The 13,883-nt window shown below is 41.3% G+C and overlaps 1 protein-coding gene across 7 annotated transcripts in view; it reads left to right on the forward strand.

The window, feature by feature from the left end:
• TIAM2 (TIAM Rac1 associated GEF 2) overlaps positions 1 to 13,883 on the forward strand; it is a 145,689-nt gene that overhangs the window by 76,923 nt on the left and 54,883 nt on the right. For 4 of the 7 annotated variants that reach the window (XM_075708398.1, XM_075708400.1, XM_075708399.1 and 1 more), the window contains 4 exons: positions 1,151 to 1,297; positions 4,936 to 4,998; positions 10,666 to 10,833; positions 13,496 to 13,597. In XM_075708398.1, the coding sequence (XP_075564513.1) occupies positions 1,151 to 1,297; positions 4,936 to 4,998; positions 10,666 to 10,833; positions 13,496 to 13,597 (480 nt within the window). Of the gene's footprint in view, positions 1 to 1,150; positions 1,298 to 4,935; positions 4,999 to 10,665; positions 10,834 to 13,495; positions 13,607 to 13,883 lie in introns of all 7 variants that reach the window. The other 3 variants (XM_075708403.1, XM_075708402.1, XM_075708405.1) reach the window with 3 other exon arrangements.

Here is a 13,883-nt window from a genome sequence, read left to right on the forward strand (position 1 = left end):
CCACATGCATTGGCTCAGACAGCCCTGTTCCCTTCTCGCCCTTTCTGCCTGTTCCTTGACTGCAAAAAAAAAAAATTTTCTTCCACAGACACAGACTTTGAGACCACGGGGATATGGCCGTGACTTTTTTTGGCCCCTGAGGACTCCAGAATTGGGTACTTCTGACCTATATCTAAAAAAGAAACAAACCAAAATATTATTCAGATGTAGATGAGCCATTGCGTTGAAATTTGGTCACTGCAATTTCACCTCCACTGAGTTCAGAGTTTATAGTGTATAGGAGTTAAGTCACTTAGAGTGAAAAGAGCCTAACACTGAAATTTCCAAGTGATTCAGGTCCCTCTGGCCTGAGCCGATCTTTTTTGGAGGTCCCACATAGCTCTATTTTTCAGAAACAGTTTGATACCCTCCTGAAGAGGAAGTATTTTTAGAATAGGCTAAAAGTAGAGAGAATCCAAAATTATAAGTCACTTTTTAAGAACTGTGGCTTACGTTTGCACAGAAGAATGAGGAAGATCAGAAGATCCTTAGCTGCTGTAAGCTGTTGTCACCCTGTTGGCTTTAAGTGAAGTATGGCGGTAGCCGGTTTGCCTCTGCTCTTTAACCTTGGCAGGGCTGTGAGGCTGATCTTGGCAGAGAAGGCTGGACCACATCTCCTGCATGAGAAGTCAGTCTGAATAGTAGTCCTGAAAGTCCTGTCAGGGAACGTGTTTCTCTGCCACTGTTTTTATCTGTGTGGTTTATGTCATTGCTTGTTAATAACTCAATGCCATAGCATGTTTATCTCCTATGTTTGGCAATTTTGGGAGTCTTTCTTCCTCTAGCAATTTCATATCTGAATGATAGGTTATCATTCCTCTTTGGAGTCTTTTCATTAACTTCTTTTTTTTGTACAGAGCAATATTTTCTCAGTTCCTCCCTTCCTATGACCTTCTAATTTTGCCCCATGACAAAAAAATTACACCATCACGCCACTGGAATACCAAAACAAGTATCACCGCTGAAAGTTTAAAACACTGTCCTTGCACCTTGCCATATTACATTGAGGTGAACTGAAGTAACTCTCATTTGATGTCTCACGTTGAAGTAACTGTCAATATTTTGCTCTTATGAAAGTGATGTAGAAAGGCCTGTCTCTGTGTTCAAATAGATCTGCTCCAGGGATGAAGCTGCTCTCAGGAAACGTACGCTATCTCTGTCACAAAGAGTCCGAAATAAGAAGGGTTTATTTTCTTCGCTAAAAGGACTGGACACATTGGCAAGAAAAGGAAAAGAAAAGCGACCTTCCATAACTCAGGTAGATCTTACTTGCTGGGGATAGCGTAGAAGGGTTTGTTTCTGCTGGGGCTCATCCTGCGAGGTGCTGTTGGTGCAGGGGGTAGGAGACGTCTGTCCATCAAATTTGCATTCGCAGTTTCAGTAGACATGGCAAACTTGCAATGGAAGCATCACTTGTGAAGAGTATGTATCTAATTTTGGGGTTCTTTGTGATAAATAAAATTGGTGAATGAGAGGTTTTGACCCGGTGGGTTAGTTTATAATCAGCAGCATGAGACTATCAGGTTTGAATTTGTAACAAAACTTGCCTTCTGGCACATTGCAAACTGTTTGGAAGTAGGATTTCTTTGGAGATAGCCTGTATGCACAGTCCTTAACACATCGTTGTGCTGGCTTATGACTGGGACTCTGAAGTACTATTGCAATTTAATGTAGAGTAACACAGGCGAGTCTTCAAGGGAAAAAGAGGAGAGACTGCTGCAAAACCATCTGTCTTTGGCATGGCCTCTCTAAGCAACACACCCTGCTTGGAAGTCCATTTTAGCCAACAGGAGAAGACTGTTGTCACGCAGGAGGCCAGCTGTGGGTGCAGACAGCTGACTCGTAAAGCTGTGCCAGTTTACACCAGCTGAAGGCTTGGTGCAGGTTTGATGTACTGGGGCAGGCTGGCCCTGGGGAGAGGGGCTGTGCTCGTGCGTGCCCCTGCTGAAGGGCTGTGTTACTGCTAATGAAGCTACAGCATCTCACAGGGTCATTTTCTCTTTGTGAATCAAATGGCCTGTGCATGCATTTAGTGTAAACCCCACGCTTTGGGAGCCTGTATTTTCTCAATAAAAACACAATTAAATGTGAAACAAGAGTTCGCTGCCTTCTCCCTGATAAAAAGGTAAATAACAGCAGACACGCTTCCTTGATGGTGAGGCAGAAAGTGTAGAGATGCACCTACACTCAGAACATTACTATTTTCACTAGCCTTTGCCATGTCTGCTGTTTGTCCTGCAAAGCAGTATTTTATGTGTTGTTCATTAGGTGACTTTACTCCTGCTGTTCCCTGGCCCTTGTATTTTGATTTTATTAGTCAAAAATCTGTGATCAGCACTTGAAAGTCGGCTGTTCTTGCATGTCTGGTAATAGGCTTGTGGAATATTTAAACAAGCCTATCTGTACGCATACTGCAATAGTCCCAGAGCTGATGCAACAGATTTAATGTTGCAAAGTAACACATCAGGATTTTCTGGTCTAGTGGTTTGTATTTTTAATAGGTAAACATTTATCTATGTGTTACACTGGAATTAAGCTTCTTTGGGTGACTGTTACGCATTTTAGCATACCGATCAAGATGTGTTTACATGGTGAAACTGAATAAGAATAAAGCTCAAGTCTGTCTCATGAAGGAGGGAACTGAAGGAGAAATTTTCTCCAGGTCATCCTTTTTACATAATTTGCCCTGTGTTCCCCAGCAGGTGAGGCTGGTCTGCGAGTCCTGCATCTCTATTAATAAAAGCCCTGAGGGAAGGGATGTTATGCCCCTTGGCTCCATTCCCAGCGGAGCTGATAGCTTGCACTGTCTTAACTGGGTAATACGTCCTCCCGTATGCTTTATAGCCCATGAAGGGGATTCTGCAGAGCTCAGGGACGGGGAATCTTATTTCTGTGGCAAGGAGAGGAGACTTCTGCTTGCCCTCCCAGCGCTTTTCCGAGCGTGGAGGAGGGAGCCCTGGTGCAGGCAGAGGTGTGCCCGGCATGTCCTCACCCTCCTTATTCCAAACATCACAACCAGCTGGACCAAAAAAGTGTTTATTTTCATCCACGAGCTGAGGTTCTTGATATATTTTTTTTTTTTTTTAATTAAACATCCTACAATAAAATTAAGGAAATGTGAATGCTGAGTGTTGCATATGAATAACACCAGGCTATGACTCATACCCATAAAAGTGAGGCATTTTTAAGGGCATGGCTTGAAAACTGACCCATGAACCTAGAAGGTGGCTGAAAAGGGAGCCATGTCCTTGCTCAGACTTGTGTGTATGCACATAATTGTATATCAAAATCAGAATAGGCCTGAGGCTGCCTTTCTTGTCGTCTGTTTCAGCCCACTGGGAGGCTGGGCTAAGCAGAGAAGTGGAGCTCACTTCTCTGCTCATTGTGCTGTGATGTCTGTGTCAAGCAATAGGTTAAAAATGTCTTGCTTTCTTGGATTTAATTAAAGTTCATTTGACTGGAGCTGGTAGGTTTTAATCTGCTGTACCGTAGCTTCAAAATTAGATGGTACATTCTTGAACATTGTTGTGTCAGAGAAGTTTTTTATTTTATCTTAAATTTAATTTTATGGTATTAATAAAAAAGAGTTCAGAGTTTCTATGCTGGGAGGCTTTCGTAAACGTTAATGAAGTGGCTCAGTCTTTTACAAATCAGTTAATAAAACTGCATTGTAGCAGATGGGGGATGTCTAAGCTCACATTATCCTCTGTTTCTTAAATGCTTATCTGCTTTCTTGTGTCTAAATGATAAACTGTTTTGAGAAATCATAAACAATAAAATACTTTGATTACAACTGTGGGTGAGACAAGGAAGAGGAAGTTCAGAAGTGGTGCCCTTTTTATTTGCATTGGCAGAAACTAGATTTCATATGAAATTTTAAGAGAGAGTTTATTGTTGTCTTGGATTATCCAAAAGGCTTTGGCAGTACCCAAAAAAACATTAAAAAAGAAAAGAAAAACCTGAACAAAAAGCGCTCAGATGTAAGTTTGATATTGTCTTGATTTGTTGACTGCAGAAGGAGTTAAAAAAATGCTATTTATATTTGCACTTCAGGAGGGTAATGTTATTATCTTCAAATCTCCTGTACAATATGTACCTGTAAACATCATGTATGAACTGTGTAGATCTGTGTGCTTATACAACCCTTGTCACCAAAAGATGTGATTGTATTCATAGCCATTATTGCATTTTTAAAAATTTCATTAATAAGCCTAACACCTTTGTGAGATACTAGTAGTTAAGCTTTCAAAACAGATGGGCAATATAAGTCTCAGTTTCTGCTTTCATCACTTCCAAAGCAGACACAGTAGTCAGCTATTTTCATAATTTAATAGTGCAGGTTTGGGGTCAAGTATGCTTTTAAAGCTAAGCTAAAAGTTTCCATCAATAGGGTCAAGCTAACTGCTTGGTTAGAAGAGATAAAAAACTATAGGGTAAGAAGTTTTAGAAAACAGCAACAATGATTTGAAATAGTTCCTGTAAATCATTGAGATTTGTAGCTGTACTTAACAGTATCCCAAAGGGTGAAACTGTAACTTCAGGCCTAGTACATGATTTGAAGGTAAATGACTTTAATCTTATTGCTAAACAGTAGATAGGAAAAAAACAAGGACATGAATGCTTTTATGCATATTTGAATGTGAGTATGTGTGTAGCCTGAAAGAGAAAACTTGCTTAAATTTTCTTTATAGAGGGAGATTTGTATTTCTTTAATACTTCTTCTAGTCCAAATAAGGTGATAAAAAGCACAAAAAGATCCCTGGGGTTTAGCAGGTTGATATATATTTATTAGTTGAGTTTTCATTTTTATTATTTTGAAGAATTTACCTACCACAGGTAAGAAATAAAGGGGTTTATTTGTTTAACATATTTATTTATCTTTAATATTTTTAATAGATTTTTGATTCAGCTGGAGGACATGGATTTGCTGGTGTCCAGAATTCAGCGAACTCGGCTGAGGTAGGATATGCCTGTTGTCATTCTGCACCATCTTGTTTTTAAATTCCTGAATATATATTTCACTAAGTGTACGATGAGGCTGGTGCAGAAACCCCACAGAGGTTTGTAAAGTGCAGTTAGTGTTAGGTGACAGGATTATAATTCTGCTAAAGAAACCAGTTTAACATAAGTTTCTGAACATGCATGGTAGCCTTTTTAAAAAAAAAAAAAAAACAATAATTTTAAAAAAGATCCCTAGAAGCTTCTTCACAACACTAATCCTTGCAGTGTATACACTGTCTGAGAGAGACCTGGAACTGAGTTTGTTTGAAAGCATCCTTCACAGTATGGCAAAACACGAGGTGTATTTTTCCGCTTTGCCTGCTTCAACAGAACCTGTATATTTTGAGTACAAAGGCAAATAAAGTCTAATTAAAGTCTGTGGACCATGCCAGCAGAGAAGTGTGAATTAATATATAGCTGGAGATTGCCCAAGTAAAGGAAAAGGAAGTGGCATCCCCTCAACTGCGTTGCTCAGTAAATAGCTGCGGCTGATCTTCTCCAGTTCCCAGGAGGAGGAGAGCTGCTGCTTGCCCCTGCCTGGCACGAGTCACGTCCCTCTCAGCTCCTGCAGCCTCCCTGGGAAAAACGTCACCGTCCCCCAGTCTGGAAGCAAAGCAGGACGCTCCAAAATCCGTAATCACATACATGTGATCTTTGTGTCATCCAGAGGGACCTGGACAGGCTGGAGAGGTGGGCCTGTGTGAACCTCATGAGGTTCAACAAGGCCAACTGCAAGGTCCTGCACCTGGGTTGGGGCAACCCCCGGTATCGATACAGGCTGGGGGATGAAGGGGTTGAGAGCAGCCCCGTGGAGAAGGACTTGGGGGTACTGGTGGATGAAAAGCTGGACGTGAGCCAACAATGTGCGCTTGCAGCCCAGAAAGCCAACCGTGTCCTGGGCTGCATCAAAAGCAGCGTGGCCAGCAGGTCGAGGGAGGTGATTCTGCCCCTCTACTCTGCTCTGGTGAGACCTCACCTGGAGTACTGTGTCCAGCTCTGGGGCCCTCAGCACAAGAAGGACATGGACCTGTTGGAGCGGGTCCAGAGGAGGGCCACCAAAATGATCCGAGGGCTGGAGCACCTCTCTGATGAGGCCAGGCTGAGAGAGTTGGGACTGTTCAGCCTGGAGAAGAGAAGGCTGCAAGGAGACCTGATTGCGGCCTTTCAGTACTTAAAGGGGGCCTATAGGAAGGATGGGGACAATCTTTTTAGCAAGGCCTGTTGTGACAGGACAAGGAATAATGGATTTAAACTAAAGGAGAATAGATTTAGACTAGACATAAGAAAGACATTTTTTACAATGAGGGTGGTGAGGCACTGGAACAGGTTGCCCAGAGAGGCAGTGGAGGCCTCATCCCTGGAAACATTGAAGGTCAGGTTGGACGGGGCTCTGAGCAACCTGATCTGGTTAAAGCTGTCCCTGCTCATGGCAGGGGGACTGGGCTGGATGACCTCTAAAGGTCCCTTCCAACCCAAAGCATTCTATGATTCTATGATTCTGTGTAAGACCACTGAGTGTTGTCTGTGTACTGTGGGGCTTACGCAGAGTCCTTCTCCCTTGGTAGGTTTGTGCAGGCTCCAAATTAAAAAAATTCAAATTAAGTCTTAGGCACAGAGTTTCTGGACTTTGTTTTCTGTATGGTGTAGCTGGATTTCTTTAACGGCAACATGTGCCAGACTCAAGGGGGTATTTGTCTTCCCGTTTACCCCTGTCCCTTTTCCTCCTTTGTTCCCTGAACCAGATATTCCCCTTATGCAGTTTAAAACTTGAAAGAAGACTTTAAAAAAAAATCAAACTACAGTACTGTTCCCTTTCAGCTGAGTCTGTGTACCAGGTATTAGACAAAAAGTCAAAATCTGCATTTAAAATGAAATACTGCTCTTGAAAATGATTAACTGTAATGAAGAGCTGTAAAGCTGTCTCGTGAGGAAGGTTTGGACAAAGTTCATAATTTCTCATAGGTTTTAATGTTGTTTTTTTGTATCATTATGTGCTACATGGTTCATTTTCGCATCAAGTGCATTCATCTAATGGCTAGGTAAGAAAGAAATATATAATTATGCAGAAGTTACACCACTGAGAGAGGCATCTCCCACTGACAGCAGCTAATCCTGTAATGCTGTTTTGCCTCCTGAAAGTATCTTCACGTTTTGTCTATTCTTTGAAGAAGTATATTGAGCACCTGAATTCCCTTACTTATTTGACCACTGGCTTATGTCCTGGGGTGGGAAAGTATTTAAACCAAATCACTCCTCTCTTTTCAAAATAGTTACAATTATGAGGGATTTCTGGGTGAAATGATCTCCTGTAGAGAACACTTACAAATTCCTCCAGAACGTACCATTGGGTGTGGTGTGAGACGGCATCCATTTCCCACCTCAGAGACCGCAAACACAGTTCATTCCTGTCTGGTCCTGTTAAAACATGGAAAGGTTTGGTCTCTCCTAAACCTGAGAAGAGGCAAAATCTCTTGGGTGCACCCCTGAAGGTTTCTCCTGAAGGGCTGTGACACCAGTCTCTCGGTTGAGCGTCGACCCCCTCAGGGTTGGGGGGTCGATGGTGCTGTCTTGGGCAACAGGGTCTGCTGGGGGTCTCCTGTCCTCTGGCATAAGTCGTGCATTTGCTCTTCCTGAAGCCTTTTGAGGAGACAGAGCAAGAGTTTGAAGGTGCCAGGGAAAAGGCAGAATGAAGTCCTCTCGCTTTGGTGGCGTGTCGGGGAAGGGACAAGGTCTGGCTTCTTGTCCCAGCTTTCGCAACAGAGTTTATGTGTTCTCCGTGGCTGCTGGATAAGAGCAGCCTGCTCTGAACTCGGGCAGGGGCTCGCAGCTCTGCTCCTCGGGTAGAGAGGACGGGCGTGGGGGCAATGTGGCTGCAGATTTTGGACCAGGCTTTTAGAAAGTTTAGCAGGGTTGTGTTTCTAGACTGAAAAAACCCACCCCAATTTGGATGCTGAAGCAGAGCTCTGGAGCTCAACCTTATTTCTAGAAAAACATTATTATTATCTCAACCTTATTTCTAAGACCTTTTTTATATGGGAATTAAATATAGCGTGGGCATTTTTAAGATCCTGACATTTTGATGAATCATACAACAACTCAGAAATGATTCATCATAACTCTGAAAACCGTTACTTTGGCATCAGCCCAGTTTCTTCGGCTGATTTCAAATGAAAAACAAAAACAGCATCAAAACTTTTATAAAATGCTGCCTGAGGAGTGCAACGAATGATGAATAGTGAAGTCTGCCAGGGAGGCTGTATTTTCTCTGAGAAGGATGATAAAAACAGAGGCAAATAGTGGGGGGAAATTATGAAGTAACCTATTGGTCCTGCAGCAGCCCTGTGGCACAAAGTGTGACAGTCTGCAAATCCTGGCGCCTATTTCTGGAAAATTGGATGGGTTGTTATAACTTTATGTGGCAATGAATGAATGAACTATTGTAGAATTAGTCACTGCAGGCATAACAGGAAAAAAAAAAAATCCCTTTTCATGTCAGATTTTCTGAGATGGAAAATGTGGATGAAGCAACAGTACCTTGACTGCAGTTAAGGAACATAGTTGTGTCTAGTAACAGAGGCGAGTTTATCTTGAGGCGTTTGCTTGAGCACTGGTGTACGTGGCAAGGAAAGGAAAGCATCTTACACTGGCTGCAGAACTTTGTGTCCTGTCTTAAAGCCTTCTAGAAGAAGGTGGCCTTAAACCTATTTCTCATCACCTTCGTCCTCTGGTTTGGGTTGGTTTTGTTTTTATCTCTGGCAATAGTGAGATTTATTTCTGTTGGGACAGATTTGAAGAACAGATTTGCAGTGCAATAAACCATTGTGGTAGCTACAAACCTCTGAGCTGCTGGGAGTATCTCCCTAGCTGAGGCAGCGTAGCTTCGGTTTTCCCTGGAGGAAGCTGCCGGAGAGTTCAGTCTGACTCATTCCTACTCAATTCTCGCAGCCAGCCTGCCTTGCCCTTTCTCCTTTCTGTTATTTATACCATGGAAGGAGGTCAGCGTTTATTCCCAGGCACTTGATTTAGTGCTTTCTGAGAGGACCACGCTTCTACGGGAATTATGTTCTTCAACACCACCAGTGTTAGGAGCAGCCTGGAACCATAGCCACTGAGGTGAAACTTCACCTGGTGTAGATTTCATCGCTCCATTAATTGCAGTAGCATAACAAGATTCCTGTTACGTATAGTAGTTGCTGGATTTTAGTAGGATTTCCATGGACCTGTGTTAATTGAAATTTCAACTAGTTAAAAGGGACAGTTGGGCAAGAGGTAAAAGATTCATGCATGCTATTAGTTCATTAATATTATTCTACCAAAACCAGCAGTATGCTGGCACCAGATTATTACTGTGCCATACTCCGGGTTGGCTGCAACCTGAATTTCTGCGTTGTTTAGTAATTACCTGATTGCTTACTACTCATTTTCACAGCCACGGTTGTTATTTGGAAAAACAAAATAATATTGGCCTCTCTGTTGCTACTGGTAGATTGTTGTCAATAACTTTGCAGCCTGCAGCAAGGGAAGCAGTCCCTGTGCAGTGATTTTGCTGCAGCTTTTAATTGCAGTGCACCCCTGGGCTTGTGTCCCTTCAGAACCAGGAGGAAGAATTGCATAACCAAGGGGCTTTATGTAGGCAACAAAACCCCACAACCCAACCCAAACAAACAAACAAACAAAAATACAAAGAAAAAGCATTAGGGAGGTAGGCACTCCTGAGAACAGCTCAGGATATTTTAAGATATGTCTAGGGTGGCAGTTCTGCCACTTTACAGGGTTATTGTCCCTTTCTATTGACTGTAAGGGGAATTGGGGAACCCTGTCTGTATAAACTTAAATGCCTTGATGTGCATATTTAAGTGATGTGCTAAGTAGGCAGACCCAAATATATAGGTGAAACTCCAAATTCTGAACAGCTCTCAGTATTTTTCTTCTCCTTGAGTGGCTTCCTTTGAAACATGTAGCTTGAAGCGCAGTACAGGAGAAGGTGTGAAAATGAAGGGTGAGAAAACAACAGGGAATTTATTGAGGGTGGATGTTGTTATTTGATCAAGTGGAGTGGCTTTGGAACGAGGGTGAATGTGAAGCAAAATGGTAAACAGGCAAATACCCTGTGCTACCTATGAAACAATATGTTCTTAAACTGTAAATAGAACAGGAACACTTCATTCCTGCTTTAGTCCTTTATTTATGGCAAGCCTTGCTCCACAGTGCTCTCTGCTGGAAGTTTACTATATTATCATTTTCTGTCAAAATTACAGTAATTCCGTTTTTTTGCATTTGTTAATTCGGTAAAATTGTAGTAGTACGTTCCTCTTAAGAATTTATTCACACTGTGATATAATATCAGGTAGCTACATATTTTCACTTCGAGTTAGATCAACAACTAATACAAGATAAAGGCACAAAAGCCCATAATGGGAATGCAGAAGTAGTGCAACCCGTTCAAGAAAAACAAGTCTTTGACAGTGAATGAGAGCAGGTGACAGAACTTTGTCCCTGTCTGGCCATGGGGAAATATGCAGGACTGTGTCTAAATATATATCCACTGCAAACTGCCAACGTAATTGTACTTCTGGGTTTTTTTGCAACGTCCACAGATGTTGTATGTTTCTCCCTTGTTTCCAGCAGCAAGTCGATGACTTTTTGAATGTCTACTGCTCGGTGCCAGAGAGCATCCAGAAGGAGAGTGCTTGGGAAACACAAACGTATGTTCACTTCTGTGACGGCCAAGGAGTGGCACTGACCCTCAAGCCAGAGCACAGGGTGGAAGATGTTTTGTCTTTGGCATGCAAGGTACTCAGTTTTCCTGTATGACTGCACCTTGTTAACAGCAGCGGACTTGAGAAAGAATGTAATATATCAGAGGATGTATGAATAGTGAGAGCATAATACCAGCATCTGCTTGCCACTGTATTAAGGCACATTTCCTTTAGTTGTGTTATTTATGTAATGTAGCCAAGGTTGCAGGTTGTGGAAAGGTTTTCAAGAAGTGTTGCTCGAGACAGTGCGTAGTGAATACCTGAAGAGCGGTGATGGTTTGCCAGGTAGTTGGCCCCGAGAAGGCTCAGCACGTCTCCACTCTACGTTGTCATTGCAGCGAACCCAGCTGTTACGTGCAAATTAATCACAGAGGAGTAACAGGGACTGGTTGAGTTAATGCCAGGGGACAAAGACATTTAAGACTGCTATGACAAAGGCTATCATACATGTTTGCTTCTTGAAGGACCCTTTTAAGCTTTTCATTACCAGCTCTATATGTGAATTTCAAAGAGTGCATTCCCTTCTGAAAGTCAGTGCCAGCATTTTGAGAAGGATTGCTATAGATCTTGGGACAGAAAACTGAGTCACAGGTTGAAAGTAAAGTAGAAATACCAGTTTTAACTGTAGGCAAAAGACCAGCACTTCTAGAACTTCGCAACGTACCTAGCACGTTTGTCTCCACATGTGTCAGTGCTTGAATTTAGCTCTAACTTCATGATTCAAGTCACTTAAATTATGCAAACAAGCTTTTTGGAAAAATATAACTTTTTACTCCCAAGTTCTGTTTTCTGACGGCTGGTAAATATAGTTTATTTACTTCAAAAGTAAAGGGAAAAAACAGGGAAAAAAAGGAGTCCTGCTCTGTACAAAACCCAGCTGTATCTTCTGGCGTAGGTTAGTGTGAATTTTCAGGTGAGCTCGTGCAACTGCCTTGAAATTAATTAATTTTGAGGCTTCTAATGGAGGAAGGGATCCAATTTAATGGCTCGTTGCACCTGGTAATGTTGTAAACAAACAAAAAGAATTATTGTACAAGTTTTAAAAATCCAGGGTGAACTATAGTTTTTAAATCAAAATAAGCACACTGATTTATCCAAGTCACAATGCGTCTTCATGGCATCACTGAGAAGAAATTATTTTCTTGTTGGTTTTGTTGGTGGAGACTGAGTCCTGGAGAAACAGTTTAATGCCTGGCTTTACATTTTACAAATTCATTGTACCTCGTCAGTTAAAAGGATTGTCTGAGACGTTATTTGACCACCAGATGGCACGGTAGAGCTGAAACATTTAGAAATAGTTACAGTAACATGCAAGACCACTGAAAGAGGAAATAAAATTTATAAATGTAAAATTAAGTTGAAAAGGAAATTCCTTACCTCTCTTATTCCATCATTCCAAAATATTTGTAATTGTAAAGCTGACTTTTAGTTTTCATTGTCTGTATCACATGAAAATTTAGTTTTAAATTATTTGATTTTTTTCTTAAACATTTTTCTGTTTTATTTTTTCTTTCTATTCTGTGTGTAAAGCTTTTCATAAGCATTCTCTAATGCTGAATACTTTCTGCTCATCTGTCCTGGTTCTTTTCCTTCTTACATTTTCATTCTGCTCTGGTGAGTGTAAGGAATCTTTCTTCTTAACAGAACATGTTTTGAATGTTATGTGTATAGGGATAAAGTTCAAAGGGGTTGTTGGGTTTTTTCCCTTCATTCATGCTTTATGGGGTTTATAGTTTTCTCATTTCTGTTTTCCATCTGAGGCTTTTGGATAGCACATATAGAAAAAAAATGCATTTGAATACAATTGTTCAGGATACAGAACACATGCAACTCGTAAACTGTTACACATAATAAAATGTTAAAGTAATTACTAGTTACTCAGTAGATTTAGATTTTGTAAGCTGCAGGGATGCATTAAAGAGGTTAAGTAACCCTCAGGGATGCAGTCATTCCTCCTCTTTTAGAAATGTTGCTTCCTCTTGTTTTAGAAGTGTTGCTCTATTAATATGTTAAAATGAAACGTCCTGTGCAGTGGTCTCACCAGCATCCTGATTGTCAGAGAGACTCCCATCAGGGGCTCAACACTTTCAGGCTAATATCCTTTGGGAATATTACTATTTCCCTTTGACTTCCTGTTGAGACAGGATTTTTGCTTTGGTCTCACGTGGTGAAAAAAAATAGGTGAAACTCTCTGATCGTAGATGAAACCCAGCAATAAAAATAAAATCCAATAAAGGCAAACCCTTAGGGAACCTGCTTCCGATCCCATCCCCTCTTTTAACAACCTGTACGTGCATATACATTTTTTACATCAGAAGAAAAAGTTGCCGAGCAGAACTGAGTCATTAAAATTAGTCACAGAAAAAGATGGTTGTGAGTGTAAGTTCAAAAGGACAGAAACCAGTTCTGATATCTTTGGAAACATATAGCAGTGCTCAGTTAATCTAATAGCCAAGACATAGTGTTCATGAAAGGATTTGGGAGGTTCATAAGGGAAAATGGAAATTGTACTTGAACCTTATCTTCTAAACAATGCAGCTAGTTTTGTTTATAATGCAAAAATAAAAATACCTTGTTGAGGATTGCTTTTGCATGATTTCCAAAGAGCATCTTTTGTGTGTGTGTGTGACTACTTTGTCTTCTGGGATTCTGGAAATAAATAACAAATTCCAAACCTCATCCTCTTTATTCCTTAGATGAAACAGCTGGAGCCAAGACACTATGGCCTACAACTCAGAAGACTGGTTGATGAAAATACTGAGTATTGTGCTCCCGAACCATACGAATACATAGTAGACCAGGAAAGTGTGACTCCTTTTAGATAAAGCTCTGTGATGTCTGTAGCTACAGTTGAATTATCACCTGCAAATATGTGTGATTTAGATCTAAAATAAGGATTTAAAGCTGTTCCTGGATTGCATTCTGCCATCCTCGTTCACACAGTCCATGCCTATGCAGACGTTTGGGTGGCTAGGCACTGCAAATGCTCTCTTCAAGACCGTTTGAAGATTTAAGTGGGGCTTCCAGTACAAAAGCAGTGTCAGTCTCTATTCCAGCCTGGGTTTTCTATCTTTAGCTTAGTTT

The sequence above is a fragment of the Pelecanus crispus genome, chromosome 3 (genome assembly GCF_030463565.1).
Source record: "Pelecanus crispus isolate bPelCri1 chromosome 3, bPelCri1.pri, whole genome shotgun sequence".
NCBI classification, from domain to species: Eukaryota; Metazoa; Chordata; class Aves; order Pelecaniformes; family Pelecanidae; genus Pelecanus; species Pelecanus crispus.